We start from the raw sequence: 20809 nt of genomic DNA, 5'->3' as shown, positions 1-20809 counted from the left end.
TCTTGAGAGCGTTTTCTTTTGTACGATACCCCTTGCTACTGTTGCTTTTGGGCGCCTTTCAGGGCCGGCGTTTGGCGGGTGTTTTGGAGTCTGGCTAGGAAGATACCCACCTGTTTGTATCTTGTACTGAGATTCGCGTTACAACCGCTTAATCAATGAAGTCATATTACGAGTATCCAAGTTGTTTGTGATCATCGATGACCAGTCTCCATGTTCGCGTGTATGTGTGAATGAAGTTGTGGTGCTGACGGCACAGGGCAAGTGCAGCCGCGACTCGAGGTGCCCCTCCATGCCCCACCCAAAGCAGCTCTCAGTGCTCAGTTACCTGTTCCTGAGCTGCCAGGCAAGACGACAACAGCCACACCTCCCCGCTAGCCCGCCGACACACCCTACGCCCCTCCAATATGCCCCAAGAAGCCTCCAAGATCTCCGACCCCGACGCGACGTCGCAGGCAGCGGCCGAAGCTGTCGCCGAATCGAGTAAGCAGGCAGAAGCCGAATCCGCAGACGAGAGCGGCGACGACGCGACCGAGACGGTGGAAGGCGCAGAGGGCGCACCGGAAAAGAAGAAGAAGAGCAGGAAGCGCAAGATCAAGGATGCCATCAGCGGCAAAGGCAAGGCTGGCGAGACCACCGACCTGAATGCGCCTGCAGGAAACGTCCTACCAAAGGAAGCGATGAACATGCTGCTCGCGAACAACCCCGGCCTGGCGAACGAACTGCAGGGCAAGGCCAACAACAAGGAGGAACTCGCGCAATTGATCAAGAAGCTCAACATCAACGAGATGCTGACGGGTCTGGCGCCGCAGGGCAGCCAGAAGGACATGGCTAGTCACGCTTTCTGGAAGACGCAGCCCGTACCCAGCTTCGAGGAGATGGCGAACAAGGAGAAGATCAAGGACGGCCCAATCAAGGAGATCAAGATTGACGAGGTGGACAAGAATCCCAGCCCAATGTACCCTGGCTTTGAGTGGGTGACAATGGACCTGGAGGACGAGAAGCAGCTGGAGGAGGTATACGAGCTGCTCACAAACCACTACGTTGAGGATAAGGATGCGACCTTCCGCTTCAAGTACTCGCCGTCATTCCTGAACTGGTAGGTCATTGGAGAGAGGGATTGGAAACTTAGCTAACAGAAGCAGGGCCCTAAAAGCGCCTGGTTGGAAGAAAGAATGGCACGTCGGTGTCCGCGCAACCGCCTCAGGCAAGCTCGTCGCGTTCATCTCAGGCATCCCGATACAAATGCGCGTTCGCGACAATGTCCTCAACTGCTCCGAAGTCAACTTCCTCTGCGTCCACAAGAAGCTCCGCTCCAAGCGATTAGCGCCCGTCCTCATCAAAGAGATTACCCGCCGCTGCTACGTCGAAGGCACATTCCAGGCCGTATACACTGTCGGCTCCTTACTTCCCACACCTGTCTCAACAGCCCGCTACTTCCACCGCGCCATCGACTGGGAGAAGCTTTACGATGTCGGCTTCTCTCCTCTCCCCCACGGTAGCACCAAGCAACGCCAGATCATACGGTACAAACTCCCAGACACCACCTCCACCCCTGGACTTCGCGAGATGGAGGCCAAGGACGTTGACGCAGCTGTTGATCTGCTGAGGCGATACCTGGAGCGCATGGACATGGCACAAGTCTTCAACAAGACCGAATTCGAGCACTGGATGGCGCCGAAGGAGAAGCCTAAGGAGCAAGTCGTGTGGAGCTACGTTGTTGAGGACCCCAACACTCACAAGATCACCGACTACTTCTCCTTCTACAACCTTGAGAGCACTGTCATCGGCAACAAGAAGCACAACACCATCAAGGCAGCATACCTCTTCTACTACGGTACAGAAGTAGCATTCGATAAGGAAGACAAGGACAAGACAAAGCTCAAGCAGCGACTAAACTTGCTGATGAAGGACGCGTTGATTTTGTCAAAGAAGGTGAGCACCCTACCCTCCAATACATATCTTTGCTAACATAACCAGGCCGACTTTGACGTCTTCAACGCGCTTACCCTTCTCGATAACCCGCTGTTCCTGGAGGAGCAACGCTTCGGCGCTGGAGACGGCTCCCTGCATTACTACCTCTACAACTACCGCGCTGCGCCGATACCGGGTGGCATTGATTCGCGGAACCAGTCGAGCAAGGACCACATGGGCGGTATCGGGTTGGTCATGTTGTAGGCGTCTGAGCGTGCATCTGCAGCGGTGTTTGGATAGGTTTGCTGCTCGTATTGGGAAGGAGCTAGGGTCATTGGCATGGCCGTCGGCTCATACCCTTGACATGAATGAGACAGCGATCTGGAAAGATCCAGATGTATCGACACTTACCTACCCATGCTTTTAGCATAATTGTTGATTCTGATATTCATGCCCATGTGACTGCGCGGTCGTAGCGTGTTTCCGCAATCATGTAGATGCTCCCAGGAATGTGGTTAGGCACCGACGTCACATGCTCAGCCCCAACTCCGCGGCTGAGACCCGCGGCGCCTGTGTAACAACAGTGAGTTCCCATTGGGCAGGCGCGGCTGACCACCTATCCCCCAGGCAAGTAAAGGTGACTGCGTCTATCCGTAGTTAGCCTTGTTTCCGTTTCCGTCGCTGCCTTTCGCTCTTACTGACCTTCTCTCCACACCCCATCGCTACATCAGAAGTGCCAGCGTATTCTTCCGTCACTGCGCCGCTCGCTACACGGCAACTTGCACATGAGCAGCGTTTGCGGTTTGCGGCACGTGCTGGGGTGAACGTGGTCCAGCCTCGCATTCCGCGTATTTGTGCGAGCATTGTTTTACCCAATCGTTATCAACACTCAACTTGCTCGCAGCATACAACGTCTTCTGGCAAACGTATCTGGCGACCGAAAGATCCGTGACGACCTTCCGGCCTAGTTTCCAGCCCGCTGCTGTCACCCAAAGATCTACGGAACACCTCTAGGCTCTTTGCTTATCGTGAGAGTTTAATACGATGTCGGAAGGAGACCCAATCGACGCAGACAGGGACGACTCCGATGACGGGTCCGCCATGCATACAACGAGCCCTGTCAACCCTATGGAAGAAGCAGACAAGGACAATACAAGGATCGCAGACTACCAGCCCGAGACGCCGTCGAACTATGTTACCCTAGACACCTTCGCGAAACTCACAAATCACCTCAGAACACGCAGATGCCGCGTATGCAACGACCTGTTCTTTTCATCGGAACTGGATATTCGGAACCTGTTTCAAGACTGGGCGGACGGTACAGTGGATCAGTTATCCTGCAATCTCAGATGCAGTAAATGCAACACGCGCTCATGCATCGCATGCGAGCCAGTCACTTTCACAAAGTCATCCAAGGTCGGGTTTGCCTCACAGAACGTGTCATGGTGTTGTATGGGCGGGCGGTTATTCCTGATCTGGGCACTCCTCTGTGGATTCGATCGGCGCATCTGGGAGTCCAGAAATCTCGGGAACATGTCCAAACAAGTCAAGCCGGAGTCGAAGTCAAAGGCCATGAAGATCCAGAAGTCTACCCGCGGCGGAGGGTTAAATACAGGTCCCTTGGGCGGTCACAGATTTTCGAGAGAATCCATGCCTAGTGGTAAGGGCTACGGCGGGCATACCTCGAGCTCCAGTGGACATGATCACGATATGTACGACGACGACACCTCTGAAGACGATGGCGAAGCCGGATATGATATCAACGGTTTGCCTTTCAATGTTGAAGCACTAGAAGACATGTATGGGAAAGCACCAACCCCGAACGGCTTTGAACACATTATGAACTCGATGAAGCCCAACCCCACCAAACCCAAACCCAAACCGAAACATGTGGTGGACAGAAAAGACGACTTCATGTCAAAGGCGCGGATTGCACGGAAAAAAGAAGACTACTTCAGCATCACAGTCCTGGATTTCTTGACCGATCTGCTTCCTTCTCTCGAGCGGGAGACCTGCTTCGATTTCGATCCTCCCGGTGCTATCTTGGAAATGCTCAACAACAGCAAGATCCTCCCATACTGCGCAGAGCTCCTACGAAACGACTCGTTGACCGACGTGACCAACCGCAAATACCTCTATCGAGCGCTGTTCTCCTTCTTGACTATGGTTGGCTCGCATTCCAGTACGAAGGCAGCGCTCTTTGGCCCTCGATATGCGCGGCCTGAGACAATAGACTTGCTCACGCTCTCTTTCAATGATGGGGTACCCGATGCAAAGGAGAGGGTGACCACTCTAGCCGAATGTCTACGAAACCTCACTACTCAGAGCTCACTGATGCTACAGAGCTTCAATACGAACCCGAAAGCTTTCGAGGATGACGAGGACCTGACAATGCTTTACGTATGCGACCACATTGCTATCTTTACCAAATTCATTCAAACGCATATGATCACAGCGACCGATAGCGCAGGCGGCAAGGCGACCGTCGTGGTACCTGATGGCCTCGGTTTGAGGGATGTAGACTCCACGCTGATGTCAGAAACTCATTACTATTGGAACACAGCGAAGGGCTTCATGGACTCCCAGCCGGGAAGATTCAAGCGGTTGATCACAGAGATTACGACGCTGCAAACGGGCCTGCCACCGGGCATCTTCGTACGCTATTGCGAGGATAGGCCCGATATCCTCAAGTGCGTCATTGTCGGACCTGCTGATACACCGTATGAAAATGGCCTCTTCGAGTTCGACATCTTCTGCGGCCAGATGTTTCCGAACCTCCCTCCGGAGGTCAACTTTAAGGGAACAGCGGGCGGTCGTCTAAACATCAACCCAAATCTTTACGCAGACGGTAAAGTTTGCTTATCTTTACTTGGTACATGGTCTGGAGAGCCATGGAATTCTGGGGAGTCGACATTGCTACAAGTATTGATCTCCATACAAGCAATGATACTGTGCGAGGAGCCATGGTACAACGAACCAGGAAGGGAAGCGGGCTATACTCGCAGCCCCAACGGGCCTTCAGCGATGTACAACAGAAAGATTCGTGACCATACCGTACGCACTGCCATTCTAGCTTGGCTCGATGAACCGCCACCACTTTGGAAAGACGTTGTCGATTTCCACTTCAAACAGCAAGGCAATACCATTCTCCGTACAGTGGAAGAGTGGGTCAAAGAGAGGGTGCCTGAAACTAACAAATCGGCTACTGAGCGAATGATCGAAGAGGAACTGTACGCCTACGACGAGGCTCTTGCTGACACCATGACTGCTCGTCGCCCGGTTCCAGAAGCAAGCGATTTGGGCTCCATGCTACCACAGCTGCAAACTGCATTGAGAACATATGGCGCTACATTCATAGTCAAATACGTCGCTCCTCCTGCCCCAAAACGGAAGTCCGTAAAGGCAAGCCATTTCGAGTCTAAGTTTTCGCCTTATCCACCTGGATCGTGGGGTCCCACAACGAGCTCGTCGGAAGCAGCGACGGGGGCTTCCATGGCAAGTTCGTCAGAAGCACCAACGTGGGCTTCAGTGGCAAAATCCTCGCCAGCCCAGACAGACACTCAATCCATGTGGGACTATTTGGATGATTTCGGTGAAGCCATGGACAATCAAAATCTGCAGAATGCTGCACGCGGAGGCTTCCACCGCGGCCGTGGCCAACATCGTGGAGGATTCGGTAGGGGTCAGACAACTGCCGATACGAACGGACCTGCCGTGGAAGGTTCTGCCGAAGCACCTCGTTATGAGCTTAGGTCGTCCACACGTGGTCGCGGCAGTGGCGATGAACCTAGTACTCGTGGTGGACAGAGCAGTTCCAGTACAGGCCATCCGCCTTACAACAGCAACACCATGAACTTTATACGCGGACGAGGCGGAGCTTCTCATAGCGTCCAAGGCTTCGGTCGTGGGGGCTTTGGCCGCGGGGGTCGTGGCAGTGGCTTGGATGGTTCAGCTCCTGTGTTCCCTCCTCCGCCTCCTGCTGGTCCTCTTCCACCCGTTGGGTTCTATAGTGTCGGCCGCGGTCGAGGTGGACCTCCTCCAAGTGATAATTTCACTATGGGAGATGCGCCAACATGGATTCGCGGGAGTGGACGCGGTCGTGGCAGAGGAAACGGTCGCGGTGATCGGGGTGGACGCGGACGGGGTAGGGGATGAACTGGTGCACTGTAGACTCTATCAGTATCAGAACGAGGGTTAGCAAGACCTTAACGCAATGTGAGCGTCTAGCTTATCAGATTCTACCATCCTCTGTAAGTAGATGTCTATTCTTTCCCTTGAGTGGTGTGGTGTTTTCCGCGCAAGATCGTTGCTCAACGCGTTGCTCCATCGCGTCGCTACGTCGCGTAGCATACATGCATGGAAAAGACGCTGTACATTAGCGACGGCATTCTTCGTATTCTGTAGAAGTAATTCAAAGGTTCGATCTGAAACTGTTGACGAGACGAAACGACAAGCGGCAGATGCACCTCGATGTAGAAGAGAATAGACAACGTACGCGTCGAAAGAATCTCGGTGTTATCGGAGATAACCCACATTCCGTCATCGTTGACAACAGCATCGCGACGCGACAACCCAGGTACTTCCCCGCTCATGCCACCTCGCGCCGAAACCGCCTAGCTACCGCGATCATGGGTCAAGGAGCATCGCACGATACCCCGCAACTGACGCTGGGTAAGTACACGCAGTCCACTACTTCCCATTCTACACCCGCCGCTACCCAGTCGCCGCCTAAACACCCCAACTAACGAAACCCCAGAGCAACTCTCCCAAACCATCGCCCAACGCTTCGCGTCAAAAAGCTTCTCCCCGCTCGAACTCTACTGCTTCAACTCCGTCTTCCGCTCCCTCGCCGACACCGAATCCGGCGTGCAATACTGGAGCGAAAGCACACTATGTCGTTTCCTCGAACTGCCCGATGCGCTTGGCGTGGGCTCTGTTGTCTTTCAGATGGCTAGCTACCTTGGCGCATTCCCGCTTCCGAGTCAGGCCCCGGCTATACTTACGCAGGAGGCGTTGCTTAAGGTTGTTACAATATTGACGGAGAGGTATGGGGCTGTGCTTAAGAAGAGGGGGAAGGAGATTTGGTTGAGGGAGGTTTATAGGAGTTTGGCAATTTATGATAAGGGGATTCGGTCGAGTTTGGAGGATAAGGAGAAGGAAGTGGAAGATAAAGCTAAGAAGGTGGAGGGCGGGAGCAGTAATATGGGGTGGGCGATTGATGCGCCAGATGATGGGGAGGACGGAGAAGACGAGGATGATGATGAGTTGGTGCTGGCTGCATTGGACTCTATGGATGCGATCGATGCGTTCAAGCATGGGGAACAGACTAACGTTCATCATTCGATTATACCGACGGACAACTTCCTCAAGCTGGTGGAGCTGCTGCTGCTCATTGCGCCGATCGATGCACAGCAAAGTCTCTCGTCACTGGCACCGGATCTCTCAGATAAGAGGGTTGAGGAATTACGGCAGGCGGCACATGTCATATTGTCGTCTTTCAACGTCGAGAACCACCCCGGTGTCACATATCGCACGTTCAACACCGTCGTCTCAACAACCATGCCTTACTTGTTCAACGGCCTCAACCCGCTTTTCGAGCACTTCCTCTTTGCGAAAGACTTTGACCTCTCCAAAAAGAAGGCAGGTTCTGGCTCACCCACCCAAGAGAGCAAGCCTGTGATACCTCCGCCAAAGGCAGAATTGGAGCCAGTTCTACGGGAACCGGGAGAGATCTTGAACTTGACTACACTCAGCCAACTCTCGTTCTTCATCAAGGGCAGCAATCTGTTCCGCAGACTACGTCCACTATACAGCGGCAATATCCACGGCTTCAGCATGGGCTCCTTCGAAAAGCAAGTCTTCAACTGGCGCGCGCCTACTATCCTCCTCGTAAAAGGCCGTCTCCTCCCCGCAACACCCTCCAGCACACGCGAACGCGCATTACAAGACATGCTCCCACCCAAACGCCACCCCTCCAGCATAACCTCCAGCGCGCCCAACCAAACCCTCATCTACGGCGCCTACATCTCCTCGCAATGGAAACACACAGGCAAAACTTGTTTCGGCGACTCCTCCACCCAGCTCTTCCAACTCTCCCCCACCCACGACATCTTCCCCGCCTCTACCTTCAGCAAAGACTACACCTACTTCTCCAAATCGCCCACCCACCCCGCGGGACTTGGCCTGGGAACCCCCATCCCAACTCAAACCGCCTCCTCGACACAATTCTCGCACTCGCCCTTCCGCCCCGGCCCCGTCTCCCTGCACCTCGACGACGCGCTCGAATTCGGCATCTTCACGCATCTGTCTGAAGGCGGGGGCTCGTTCCATCCGAGCAAGTTGCCTGGCAGGAAGAAGAAGGACTGGCAGGATCGCTTTGAGATTGAGTGTTTGGAGGTATGGGGGTGTGGCGGGGATGAGGTTGCGGAACAGCAGAGGAGGGAGTGGGCGTGGCAGGAGAGGGAGGCGGAGGCTAGGCGGAGGGTTAATCTGGGGACGGGGGACGCGGAGATGGATAGGGAGTTGTTGAAGATGGCGGGGATTATTTCGGGGGATAGGAGTGGGGGGAGTATGGGCTGAGATGAGGGCGGGTTACGATGTAATGATATATACGAGTGTTATGGCTTCGAGGTTATCCTGCAAGTGCAGTCGAGTTCGATTTGTTGCAGTAGCTGAGTGTCCTATCCCAATCTCGTAGTGCCGCGTTAAACGCCTGTGATGCCTTGTTATGCATACATATGATACAGCTCCTCCTCTTTCCCACTTGTACTCTCCGATCCATCAATCACGTCGTTTCATGCCCCCGCGTCGTTCCTAGAATATCCAAAAGCCCATCTATCCTTGCCTACGCGCTGTTAGCACCCACCATCCATACCCAAATCCACGTCTCGCAACTCACCTCTGCTTATGCTTCGGATTCTTCGAGCAAATAATATACACATATCGTCCCTTCTTCCTCCTCACACTCTTGCATCCATCACACAGCTTCTTGACTGAACTCCGTACTTTCATGCCGCGCGTTTGTATCCTTCCTCCCATGCTCATTCCCTCGAAACTGGAGATGAGACTGCGGATTCCAGTGTTGGGTGCAGAGCGGAAAGTAGAGAGGCTGGGCCGGACGCAGGAGCACGTTGGTGTGTGGATGTGTTGGGTGCGTGTGCGGAGCGAGGTGCGCAGGGTTTGGAAGGTGGATGGTCGCCGGATGGGCAGGGTGAGGGCGCGGGATAGCATTGTGTGCGGTTAGGGGTGAGGAGGGGCCACGGGTGGCGGGAGTGGTGTGCGATGGCGGGTGGTGGTGGGCGGCGTGTAGCTTTGGTGATGGGTTGGTGATGACGGCGATGGTGTTGCGGCGGAAAATATGTGCCAAGACGCTAGTGGGTTGGGGAAGGCGCGCTGAGATGGGAGATGGTCTTCTGAACTCCACAACTTCTCTATCTTGCGCACTCGAGCCTGAGGGTCTTTTCGCGAGCCCCGACCTTTTTCAATGGTAGTCATCGCTTATGACGCATACTCGAATTGCATCTAGGTTTTATCACGCGTCTGAGAAGATGCACATCATACCCAGATTGAGCGCACTCAAAGCCTACCTCTCTGTCTGCGGACCAACTACTCACTAAATCATTCGATGATCTTTCCTCATACTGTGGATCTAGGATGGGTAATCAGGATGTTCCTGTGGAAAGAACCAAAGTATTGTACGGAATGGTCGCATTTCTCGGTCGAGGGTCAGTTAGCTTCATCAGGTGATGTGCTGCTGCCTCCAGGTCTGGCAACATAAAAATCTGCCATGCCCCCCTCTCTTCATCTCTATCAGAGCTCACGAAGCTCCCAAGTTCTTCTCAATTTACTACAGACTAACGCCATGACGACTACATCACCCACCCCCAAGCTCCCTGGACCCGCCGGGCAACGGCAAAGCCCCCTCTGCCGCCTGCCTCGCGAGCTGCGCGATGAGATCTACGACTACTACGCCTACGATGAAGAGGGTCTGACATACGACTACCCTTCCAAGACGCTGAAGTATGCCAGTGGCGCAGAGCTCAACTTGGCGCTTACTTGCAAGATGGTAGCTAATGAGATGAAGGGCACCCATCTACGTGTGAATACCATCACGTTCGTTCCTTGCTGCTTGGAGAGAGACGAGGACGCCTTTCGTGGATTACGCTCGCTATCAGCTCGATTTGAGTATCTACTACATTGTGCTAAGCTTACCAAGCTTATCATGCTGCATCACGCCGCTGAATGCGTTACAGACGACATGATCGATCAAGTCATTGAAGCTTGTCCAGGCATGAGCGGCGTTTTCCGGGCAGTCATCCACTCCTTGAGAGGAAATCCTCGGATGTGGGATATGGACAGGGCCATCAACCTTCCTCGGGATGAATTTACGGCGTCTTTCTGTGAAGCCGTCCAGCTATGCCTCGATCTCATCTCCAGTGACCCTAGATTTGAGGATCTTGTGTCTCAGGCATTTGAACCATCGGATCGTCACCCTGACCACTACCCTCACTTCGTGAAGGACTCGCACCAGCAGATTCTAGACTGGCAGCCTGATCCCTGGCTCATCCCAACGGTAGAGCAGCTATCCCGGATTGAGCAACTTTTGACACCCCAGAGCCAAGGACAAGAGGATTGGGCATGGCAGCACTCCCACATAAAGCTCTATTTTTCCGGCACTGCCATTTGTGCTGCAACCCTTAGGAGACTTCCGTCAAACGTCCGCAAGCATGTAAGATCTATTTTCTTACGCGAGAGTTGCAGAGCCGTCAGTAATCCTGACGCACATGCTGAGGGACTGATACCTTTTTGCAAGGAAAATCTGCGACTGCGCATCCTGTACATGGCGGGATTCGCGACTAATCTCGCCCCATCTTTCTGGGAGGACTTTCGGCCAGCGGAATATACTTACGTCAATGCGTTGGCAGCAAAGTACTTTTACTGTCGAATCCTCGTGGATTGGTTAACACGTACGGCTGACCTCCACCGGCGTGGTATGCCAAACGAATCGTTCACAGCCACGCTTGACGTGCGTTCCCAAGAGGCTTTTCGTCTATGGAGATACGTCGAAAGAGCAGCAGCAGTAGCACTGCATCTAGTAGAGAGGCTAGGCCCCCGACACGAACTCACTAGTGAGTCCATCGACAGCCACGGCAACCCATACCACGTCCTGATGGAAACACTTGCTCGCACCTGGCGACTACCTGTCCACTTGTCAACAGTGTTCAACGACGTCATGAACGGGCGGTCCATGATTCGGCTCGATCTACCAGCTGACGAGCTCTTGGAACCATTCACGCCAACCCAACCGTTCTGCCAGTGGACCTTCAACGACTTTGTGTTGTCCTATCATGTTTTCAAGGGCCAGGATTTTCCCGGCGACAAGAAACTATATCTAAGGACCTTCTTGGGGGACTCCAGCGATCGCCAATCATGATGTGTGTTGCTTTCGACGTACAGTTTTGGACTGTGTACTACTCGTTGAGTAGATTACTTGCTATGCAACAATTCCACGTTCTCTCAGTATCCGCTGCCGTCATTTATCTACCATCAGCATGATATTAGGTGAATTCTCAATCAACAGAAAGTAAACCTTCGCTAAATTGATCTGCTTCCAGCTGACGTACCAAATAGAACATGGCATGTACAAGTTATGATTGTGCATTTGTACTTCTTCGCGGTAGGCTTGCAGGCAAGTTAGCTAAAAAGAAGGTATATGCTGAAACTGAATGTTCTGTAAGAATTACGATAGTACCTCAGGCCCCCAAATTTTTCAAATGTGTTCATGTAGGTGGGCTACGTCATCTCAACGCTGACATTGTCGGGCAACAGCCTTTCCCCGAAATTTCGCGTATCTGCAGTACCATGGTACATCGACGATAGTAAGGGCTCCACACCTGTGGCCCCTCTGGAACATCCATGAACAGTCCCAAGGTACCGGCGAGAGGTCACATGACGAAGGCTGCCTGCCGTAGCGTCTGAGCGCGAGCTCTACTTGAAGCCCCGCATCCCTCAGCACCTAAAGTCGATTCACCCAAAACCACAAAACAGTTATCTTACCGATTCTAGTCATCCTCATCAACATGATCAATCAACACATGTCGCCACTATTTCGAATTCCAAGGGAACTTCGCGACGATATCTACTCATATTGCGCTTATGACGAAGACGGCCTATTCTACGACTATTCATCTCGAAGACTCCGCTCCAAGGTCAACGAAAACCTTGGGCTGCTCTACACATGCAAAGTAATCGCCCTGGAAATGCAAGGTCTTTCGCATCGAGTTAACACCATCACTTTCAAACCATCCAGTGGCCCAGACGATGTAACGTACAACAGCTGTCGATCAATCGCGTCTCGGTTCGAGCATCTGCTCTACGTTACCCGCTGGACGAAGATACTCATGCTCCATTATGTTGCTGAATGCGTCACTGAGGACAATATCACAGAAGTCACAAAGAGATATCCGGCCCTCAGCAACATTTTCCGCTCAGTCCTCCGCGCCATTCGATGTGGCTTCGATTTGCGCCTGATGTCATGGCACTCGCACATGCCACGAGATGTCTTCTCAGCATCCCTCTGCGATGCAGTGCAGTACACTCTGGATCTGACTGCGGGCCATCCTGATTTCGAAGAACTCATCTCCAAAGCGTGCGAATTGTCGGAGTACTATCCCTGGTCTCAACCACCCTTTATACAAGGAACGCATCGACAGGTCCTCGAGTGGCGACCAAACCCATGGCTAATCCCCACTGATGACGAACTTTGTCGTATGGAAAACTTGTTAACTACATTTGAAGGGCCGACCAAAGAACGCGCCAAAAAGCATCAGAGAACGAACGTCTATTTCTCAGCAACCGCAATATGCATTGCCACACTTGGCAGGCTTGCACCCAGCGCGCGCAAACAGCTGCGCGCGATAAGCCTCCAAGAAGATTGCAGAAGCGTCGCAAACCCCGAAGTCCATGCCGAAGGCCTCATCGGATACTGTACGGAAAATCGTCAGCTGCAATTTCGCATGCAAGCAAGCTTTTCTACTATGCTTGCTCCATCTTTTTGGACGAAGCCCGCTCAACTGCTGAAACATCCGGCTACCGGCACCATGGCTCAAGTGCACGACTATATGCGCATTCTAGTCGATTGGCTGATGCGCACAGCTGCATTGACCAAGCTCGGGATGCCAAAAAGATCTTTCAGTGTTGTGCTTGACGCTCAATCACAAGAGGGTGCTTATCTTTGGCAGTATATTTCTAATGCTGCATCTGTAAGAGTTCACCTTTCACAAGACATGTTGACCTACGATGGTACCGAAGAGTTGATATTGCCCGCCATGTACGCAACGCTGTGGCGTCTGCCCGCAGGTCTCACATCTGTCGTTGAAGATATCATCAACAATGTGTCTATAATTCGACTGGAGACTCCCGCTAGCGAGCCTTTGCAGCAAAGAGAGCCAGTCAAATCATATGCGACATGGTCATTTGGGGATTGGTATTCAGCTTATGCGCCTGTGAACGACGAAGTCATGTTCCCTGGAGATGCGGACGCATACTTCCAAAGATATTTCAAGCAACTTACATAACGCACGGTACAGGGTTGGCTATCTGTTCCCTATTTCACACCGCTCAGAGTTACGAAGATGTCGTCCCTCAATCTCAGATCAAGTCTTGTTGCGACAAGCAGAGGCAGATGATAGGTCACGTATTGGTTTGGAGAGTTCCTAGTGAGGATGTGCAAGGAGCATTCGAAGTATGATAACGTTATATTAGCTTTAAAATACTACGTAGAGAGGCCAGCAGCCGAAGCAGGTGATTACTTCTAATCGACATGCAAGTACAGGTGGGAAGTAACTCGGTTCTCGTTGTGCAGGGTATCACAAATAGATTTTCAAATTGTTTAGATCTTAAGCTTAACTTAACTGAGTAACAACTGCCAGGTATTCTCAAGTCATCTTCTTCAAAGTCGCGAGCTTCGCTCTCACAGACACGTTGTGCTCAGCATTCTGCCTATCCGGAAACCCTTCCTGAAGATCACACAGTGCGTACTTCCACCATAGTGAAACATGCCAATCTCATCGCCCTTCTTGACGTGCTGACATTCCTTGACAGTGGTCTCGCACGTCGAGACCTCAGTCATTCCGATGTCCATGAAACACACCAAACCCAGATCCTTTTGATCGGCCTCAAAAAAGAGAATTGCGCGTGTGGCCGTAGCGGTAAGATAGCCTTGGCCTGTCTTTTCGCCGCCCTCGTCGATATCTCCCCCAACTGAGGGGTCACCAAGACCTTCGCACAGTGCCTCAAAGAAGTAGGGGGAGAAGCTCGGCAGGTTCCATTTAGTAAGGGGCCAGTCGAGCTTGTAGCAAGTATATGAGCCATCCGGCTGCCCATTCCTTCACATACGACCATAGGACAATGAGAATTAGGCTTCCCGTCCGCTCAGCCATATACAAGCATTGTACCGGCGGATTAGTAGTTAGGTGGGTGACCACTAGCGAATCCCCGCTGTTGTATGTTTTTGTCCTTTTTGCCATGTGGATTTTTTTTGAACCCATGCCGAACAGGGGAAGGCGCCGGCGATGAGGTGGAGACACCGAGGCAGCTGGCCTCCAGATGGATTGACTTATCGAGTACGGGCGCGAGTGGATAATGAGGAACGCAGGTTAGAAGCGGAGAGTAAGTTGTATTTTGCAGCTGAAACTGTCTTGATCAAGAAACACGCAAGGCTACTATGCCCTAGAGCAAAGAGGAAATCGATCTTGCGGACTTGTTAGCAATGCTACTAGGTAGAAAAGTGGTAAAAGTACCATTGATAGATCGTTGAGGTATCTTTGAACGCCATAACCCATTTTTGTCTACATCGCGGCGCTTGAGAATGCTGCCGCGACGCCCAAACTCCATGCTTCTTCCCATGCTATCCCGTGTAGACTCTTCGATGTAGCCGAGCTCCAGATCTTCCTGTAGATTCTCCCATAACGCAGGCGCGCTTGACGGCGCCCAGAGCAGCAACTGAAGCCACCTCAATGATTCCTGAAATTCTTCTTCTGGTAGAACAGATCCGTCCTACTACTACCCAGATTTATAATCTTCGGACATCCATCCCGGTCCTTCTCCAGGCGCGTACACTCGAAGCAGTAGAAGGCATCTGAGATACCCTCGCCACCGCATACGACGCACTTGTTCTGGTAGTTGCCGAAGGAGCATTCGTCGCAGATGCGGGCGAGGGTGGTCGGGCGCACGTAGGAATCGCATACGGGGCATTTGCCGTCGCACTTGTCGCAGAGGCGGCCAATGGAGATGCCGGACTGCTTGCGGCACATGACGAGATCGCTGCGACAGGTGTTAGTATGCGCGACTCTTTGAGGTGAGAGGGTACTTACGGATGATGGCGAGACATGGCGGAAGGTTATGAAGTGGGTGACGAATATGGACGTGTTCAATATCGCAGGTTGAATAGAGCTTGGTGTCTCGTCGTGACGGGGGCGTTGGTATGGTGGGTGGCGCGTGACAGTGCGACAGAAAGTCGGTCGTGAAAGTCAGCTTCGGTGGTCCGCTGCTAGCGTGAGCTGAACCCATGCTCCGTGCACGAAGCTTCCATCGCGAGATCCCTGGGCCACCTACACCAATGACCTCCACGCGTGCTTCTCTGATATTGCTGAGCACATATTAGAGACCTCCAGAAAACCCATAGACGACGCGCGATACTGTCATGGACGGACCCATTGCATCGGCTGTAGTCCTCCCGGATGAACTATCACTGCCAGCCTCACCCCCGGTAAACGGCCACAAGAGACGACAAGAATCACTATCAGAAGACACCTCAAAGCGACCACGACTCGAGAATGATACTGCCATCCAAGAAAGACGTGATTCTACCACCAAAGACACAAAAGACGACAAGCCCACCCCTGTGCGACGCGAGAGAGGACGAGAGCGCAGATTATTCGGCGCCGCATTGGGTGCACTCTCACAGAACTCTGCTACTACAGGACAGAAACGTCGCGCCGAGATCGAGAAGCGACAGTTAGCTCAGCGCAAACAGGACGACCAGGAGAGTGAACAGAGGAAGGCAGAGCGTGCCGCCAGGCGCAAAGAGCAACGATGGAAGGAGCACAAGCTTCTCGAGAGGGATATGGTATGTCTTGACAGTCTACACCTGACGCTCTGGCTGGGTGCTTACAATTCATAGATGCGGGCACGTCACGCAAATCTACTGGCCATGGCGCACTTCCTCGAGACCAAGTCAGAGCCACACCTCGTACGTCGCCTTCCATCTGATCACCCTGGTCCACAGCTGATCGTTTTCACAGTACTACAAACCCTGGGAAACTAGTCCCGACGAAGAAGACCGTATACGTGACCAAATAGCCGAAGCCGAAGAAACCGTCAAACGCGAGATAGAAGAGTACGAGGCTCGCCAACAACCGGATAATCTGCGGAGACGGCGCGCATCCGAGGAAACAAAGGGTGATGCAGAGGGTGCAGAAACCGGTAAGAACCATGATGCACATGCACCTCAAGAGACAACCATCACCAATGGCGAGACTAATGGTAGCGCCACCTCCCCCAAGGACCTGGACATGAAGGACCACCAGCCCGATACCCCTGACACCAATGCAAAAGTCGAGCGCGCCACTGAGGACATCCAGAATAGCCACGGTGCAACTCACGAGACCGTAGCTGACACAACCATGAAGGAAGATGACGACGAGAACGGAGAAGATGTTGTCGAGGAAGCCGCCGAGGACACTGTCATCTATTGAAGATCACCCGGAAGCCCATACATTCTTGCCTTTACCCAGGACCGGCCCGATAGATCGCTGTTGACAAGTCTCGATTGAAGCCGTTCGCAATATCGCCCTTGGTCCTGTCGCAACTTCTGCCAACCGGCCGCGTTGACTTACGGGGTCTGGTCGTTCCACCTTGGATATGCGACCGTAGCATCATCATATTCCTAGCAGCGATAGTCACAACGCTTCGCAAATTAATCAAAACATGGTCAATTGTGTCACGGCTCCTGCCATGTCACAGGTGCTGCATTATTCGTCGATTATACATCCAGGATATGGCTTGTGTGTGCGCTCCGGGCAGCACTGTACTCCTTCCGAATATCTGGGTCATGCATAATCTTCTGCATACACCATTCCGGCACGGACGCCGGCAAACAACAGCTTACAGTACTCGCTTGCGGTTGTTCTCGCCTCATTCTGCATGCACAACGACTTACCTAGAACTCGGGTTGATAGATTGGACCCCACGGCGCGTGGGATTATCCTAAAACCGCCCATCTCCGAGCATAGTAAAGTAATATACATGCAACACTATCTTCAACACAAGGAACACTGACTTCGCGCTTCACATGCAGAACTTACGCGTCGTGTAAACGACGAGAATCATGAAAGTGATGTCAGGGCTGAGATGATTACATACCCCACAATTGGGGTACCTCGGCATACCCGAATCTAGCAACCATCATCATGAATCTACAGCTTCGTCGTCAAAGACGACTCGCTTGCTCACCGCCATCATCACCCAAGGCTGTTCTGACTATCGCTGCTACAACCCGAAATTCCAACCACCCTCGTCGCAATCTATTTTCTTTTACCCTTCGTCGCACAGACATCACGTCATGCCTGTCCAACCAATTGACCCTGTATCAGACCCTCGTGTCGAACACAAGACTGCACAGCTCAATGGACACACATACCATTACCTATATGCGGTACCAAAGTCTGGCGAGTATACGCATACCGTGTTTCTGGTGAGTGGTGTTTGGTGGCTGTTATACGATGCCGGCAAATTCCGCACCCTTCTCCAGTTGTAAAGGGTACTTTGGAGTAAAGCAACATAATTGTACTGACTGTTTTGGAAGATTCATGGTTGGCCCGATCTATCGATGGGATGGAGATATCAGATTCCTCTCTTAGTCGACATGGGGATGCGGGTTGTTGCGCCGGATATGATGGGATACGGTGGCACGGTAAGGCGAATCCAGAGGTCTTGCGACTCGGGGGAATATACCGAAGCTGAGATGTTCAGGATGCTCCTGAAGTTCCGCCAAACTCGATCAAGCTGTATGGACTCAAGAGAGCATCAGATGATATTGCTGCACTGGCTAAAGAAGTCAATGCACCGCAGATCATTCTTGGTGGTCATGACTGGTAGGCGGCTGCTATGGATGCGTCGAGGGTTCCGTCTACTAACGACTTGCCTAGGGGAGGTTTCGTTGTCTGGCGAGCTGCTCAGTGGTAAGTGTGAACATCTCCACTGGCCATACCCAGTATGATCTCACCACCCCCACAGGTACCCCAAGCTCATCACACACGTCTTCTCAGTTTGCACACCATACACCGCTCCTTCAGACAAGTACTTCTCCACCGAAGATCTGGTCAAAGGTCCATTACCCCAATTCGCCTACCAGGTCCATCTCGCTTCGGGCGAAGTGGAAAAGAGCGTCAACGATGAGCAGTCGATCAGGCAATTCCTGAGCGGCATGTATGGGGCCAAGGGATCAAACGGCGAGGTCACGTTCGTTCCCGAGAAAGGGATACTGGTCGAAAACTTGCCAAAGATCGGTGAGAGCAAGATTCTGAATGGAAAGGTGCGTGATGATCTCTTATGCTGGAACGCGTGTCGAGTGCGGAATCGAAGGGAAAGAAGAGTGCATGATTGCCGTGAGAGACAAACGTATTACCTTTTGAGGGGATGCTGTGTGGTGGTTACGTCGCTCGACAGAGGCATTACCACTTCCGACACATCATGCATGAGGCGGGAAAGGGTTCCAAAAGATCGACTCGGCTCGACATCAAGATCGTCCCGCGCGAAGGACATGTCGAGATCGATCCATTGCATCATCTTGTTTCAGAAAGACAGCTGAAGGATTTGCCAACAAGCGATGGTGTACTAACAGCGAATCAGTACCTAGACTACTACGTCAAGCAGTATCTCAACCACGGGATCCACCCCACATGTGAGTCTTCCCTCCCCAACCGACCACTCATCCACGATACATCTACCCATATCTACACACCACTTCAAGCTCAACCACTAACCCCTCAACCCAGTGAACTGGTATCGCCAACGCCGCACGAACTGGGAAGAAGACCAAGCGCTGCTCGACAGGAAGATAATCAATCAACCTGTCCTCTTTATCCAAGCCACGCACGACGGCGTGCTAAAGCCCGCAATGGCAAAGAGCATGGATAATTTCATTCCTAAGCTTACGAAGGGAGAGGTGGAGGCTGCGCATTGGGCGTTGATCCAAAAGCCAGAGGAGACGAATGCTATTATCCGCCAATGGCTTGAGGCGCAGGGGTTGGTGGGGAAGAAGAAGCGGGAGAGTAGTTTGTGAAAGGGGGTTAGAGAGACGGAATGTTGAAGGTCTTGGGATGATAATTGACCCGTCTCTTGAGTAAGTTCGTCTAGTTTGGAGTACCCAAAATCTCACCATGCTGCCCAGCGAGCGGTGTATGCATGCCTGATTACTTTCTCCTGCCCGTCGACCGAGAACAGCATATCATAGTTTACCGGGTACGAACTGACAGGCGATGGAGATTGCGGCTCTATCCGTGCTGGTGGCCTGACATGTGCCTCATGGCTTCCTTGTCCACGCAGCGATATCGCATTGCGCTAGACAAGCACGCGGAATCCTTTGCACTTCTCCGATGTGGAGTCAAAGCTGACCGTTGAGTCTTGACTATAGCTTGTCCAAGATAGCGGACCTTGATACAAATTTGACGGTTGCTAGAGACGGCACTTGATCGGTAAACGCAGGTGTGCGTCAGCGTACAGAAGCGTTGTCTCGTTGAGACACGTCTTGACGCCGATACTCATCATCGACTACAAAGGATGCCGCGGCGGCACGTTGTGTGGACACATGATCTGCATCTCTTGCCTGATACACAGGTACCTGCAGGCCATCAGCACACCACCGACTCAGCTCTTGCTCTTCAATCCACACAGTTCTGTTTCGCTTACGATCAACGGCAATTGTCAAGTACCTGTAGCTCAAAAGTGAAGCGTGAGATGTGTGGTGGTATCTCGGTATCTCCGGAGGTTCTAACCATAAAAGTACCGGCAAAAGTAGTAGTAGATACGCCGCCTTGGAATTTTGGCACCGGGTTGTTCCTCTGGACTCTTGTCCCGCCTTGACTCAAGTCTGCGGATTAGCGCTTTATGACATTCTTCCACGCGAACTTCATGGGCAAGAGGGTACTTTGGTGACAGAATGCTCGAGATTTTCCAGGTAAACTGTTTGGAGATTATGGCGGATGCAGGTCCCCTCCGTCCGTGCGCAATCCGGAGTTCTGGTACCCACTGCGTAATACAGCCAGTCAGGAAGCGGCGTTGTGCATTGTGGCAACCTCGTGGTCCTGAGTAGGTTGCGACATGCAATGCTTTTTTTGCGACACGATGTCGATACGGAGAGGGGCTTCCGCACACTCCGCAGCTTGTTATGGGCGGGGTGGTGCGATAGGGGGAACGGTACCTCTACATCCGACAGACCGCCTGTCTGAGGAATACGTATCCTTAAGCCCGGGGTCATGGTGGTTGGATGCTGTGGCGTAGGCAGCTTTGAGGGAAGCGAGTAAGGTGAAATTGCTCACCGCCGCGGCACCGTCGTGCAAGCGCTTGACATATATTCGACGTAGATCGCGAAAACGTGCTCAAGTTAACAAAGGGTTACAGGAAACTCTCAAACTGGGTATGATGGTCTTCGCTCACCGCCTACTGCTTTCAGAGGGCCATGCATGAGGGTCGTGGAGTCGGTCGCTTGGTGGAGCGACATCCCGGTGTTCTTTACGTTCATGGACAGGGTCTATAGTAGCGTTGAATATACCTGGGGCGTTGAGGTAGACGCATGCGCAGTGCGAACGAGAAGTACCTTGCTTATCAGTAGGGCCAT

The 20809-nt window shown here is 52.6% G+C and overlaps 6 protein-coding genes across 6 annotated transcripts; 5 read left to right on the top strand and 1 right to left on the bottom strand.

Moving 5' to 3' along the window:
* Positions 1 to 404: 404 nt before the first annotated feature.
* Positions 405 to 2175, top strand: J4E83_000584 (uncharacterized protein; the record flags this gene model as incomplete). Its single annotated transcript, XM_049327545.1, has 3 exons — positions 405 to 1096; positions 1143 to 1932; positions 1978 to 2175. The coding sequence occupies 3 exons, from the start codon at positions 405 to 407 to the stop codon at positions 2173 to 2175; spliced, it is 1680 nt and encodes a 559-aa protein (XP_049193690.1).
* Positions 2176 to 2955: 780 nt separating this feature from the next.
* J4E83_000583 (uncharacterized protein) lies at positions 2956 to 6066 on the top strand (the record flags this gene model as incomplete). Its single annotated transcript, XM_049327544.1, has 1 exon — positions 2956 to 6066. One exon carries the CDS (start codon positions 2956 to 2958, stop codon positions 6064 to 6066), a length of 3111 nt encoding a protein of 1036 aa, XP_049193689.1.
* Positions 6067 to 6539: 473 nt separating this feature from the next.
* RTC5 (Restriction of telomere capping protein 5) lies at positions 6540 to 8490 on the top strand (the record flags this gene model as incomplete). Its single annotated transcript, XM_049327543.1, has 2 exons — positions 6540 to 6582; positions 6668 to 8490. The coding sequence occupies 2 exons, from the start codon at positions 6540 to 6542 to the stop codon at positions 8488 to 8490; spliced, it is 1866 nt and encodes a 621-aa protein (XP_049193688.1).
* Positions 8491 to 14924: 6434 nt separating this feature from the next.
* Positions 14925 to 15301, bottom strand: J4E83_000581 (uncharacterized protein; the record flags this gene model as incomplete). Its single annotated transcript, XM_049327542.1, has 2 exons — positions 14925 to 15234; positions 15285 to 15301. 2 exons carry the CDS (start codon positions 15299 to 15301, stop codon positions 14925 to 14927), a joined length of 327 nt encoding a protein of 108 aa, XP_049193687.1.
* A 312-nt stretch (positions 15302 to 15613) lies between these two features.
* On the top strand, positions 15614 to 16667 carry J4E83_000580 (uncharacterized protein; the record flags this gene model as incomplete). The annotated part of the gene is made up of 3 exons (XM_049327541.1): positions 15614 to 16039; positions 16094 to 16162; positions 16215 to 16667. 3 exons carry the CDS (start codon positions 15614 to 15616, stop codon positions 16665 to 16667), a joined length of 948 nt encoding a protein of 315 aa, XP_049193686.1.
* An 866-nt stretch (positions 16668 to 17533) lies between these two features.
* On the top strand, positions 17534 to 19255 carry J4E83_000579 (uncharacterized protein; the record flags this gene model as incomplete). Its single annotated transcript, XM_049327540.1, has 7 exons — positions 17534 to 17665; positions 17777 to 17884; positions 17944 to 18065; positions 18120 to 18152; positions 18208 to 18505; positions 18823 to 18874; positions 18969 to 19255. The coding sequence occupies 7 exons, from the start codon at positions 17534 to 17536 to the stop codon at positions 19253 to 19255; spliced, it is 1032 nt and encodes a 343-aa protein (XP_049193685.1).
* Between the last annotated feature and the right edge of the window lie 1554 nt (positions 19256 to 20809).

This window comes from Alternaria metachromatica (genome assembly GCF_023757995.1).
Source record: "Alternaria metachromatica strain BMP 0045 chromosome Unknown scaffold_1, whole genome shotgun sequence".
In the NCBI taxonomy this organism is placed as follows: Eukaryota; Fungi; Ascomycota; class Dothideomycetes; order Pleosporales; family Pleosporaceae; genus Alternaria; species Alternaria metachromatica.
This window is presented reverse-complemented; position numbering and strand designations above follow the sequence as displayed.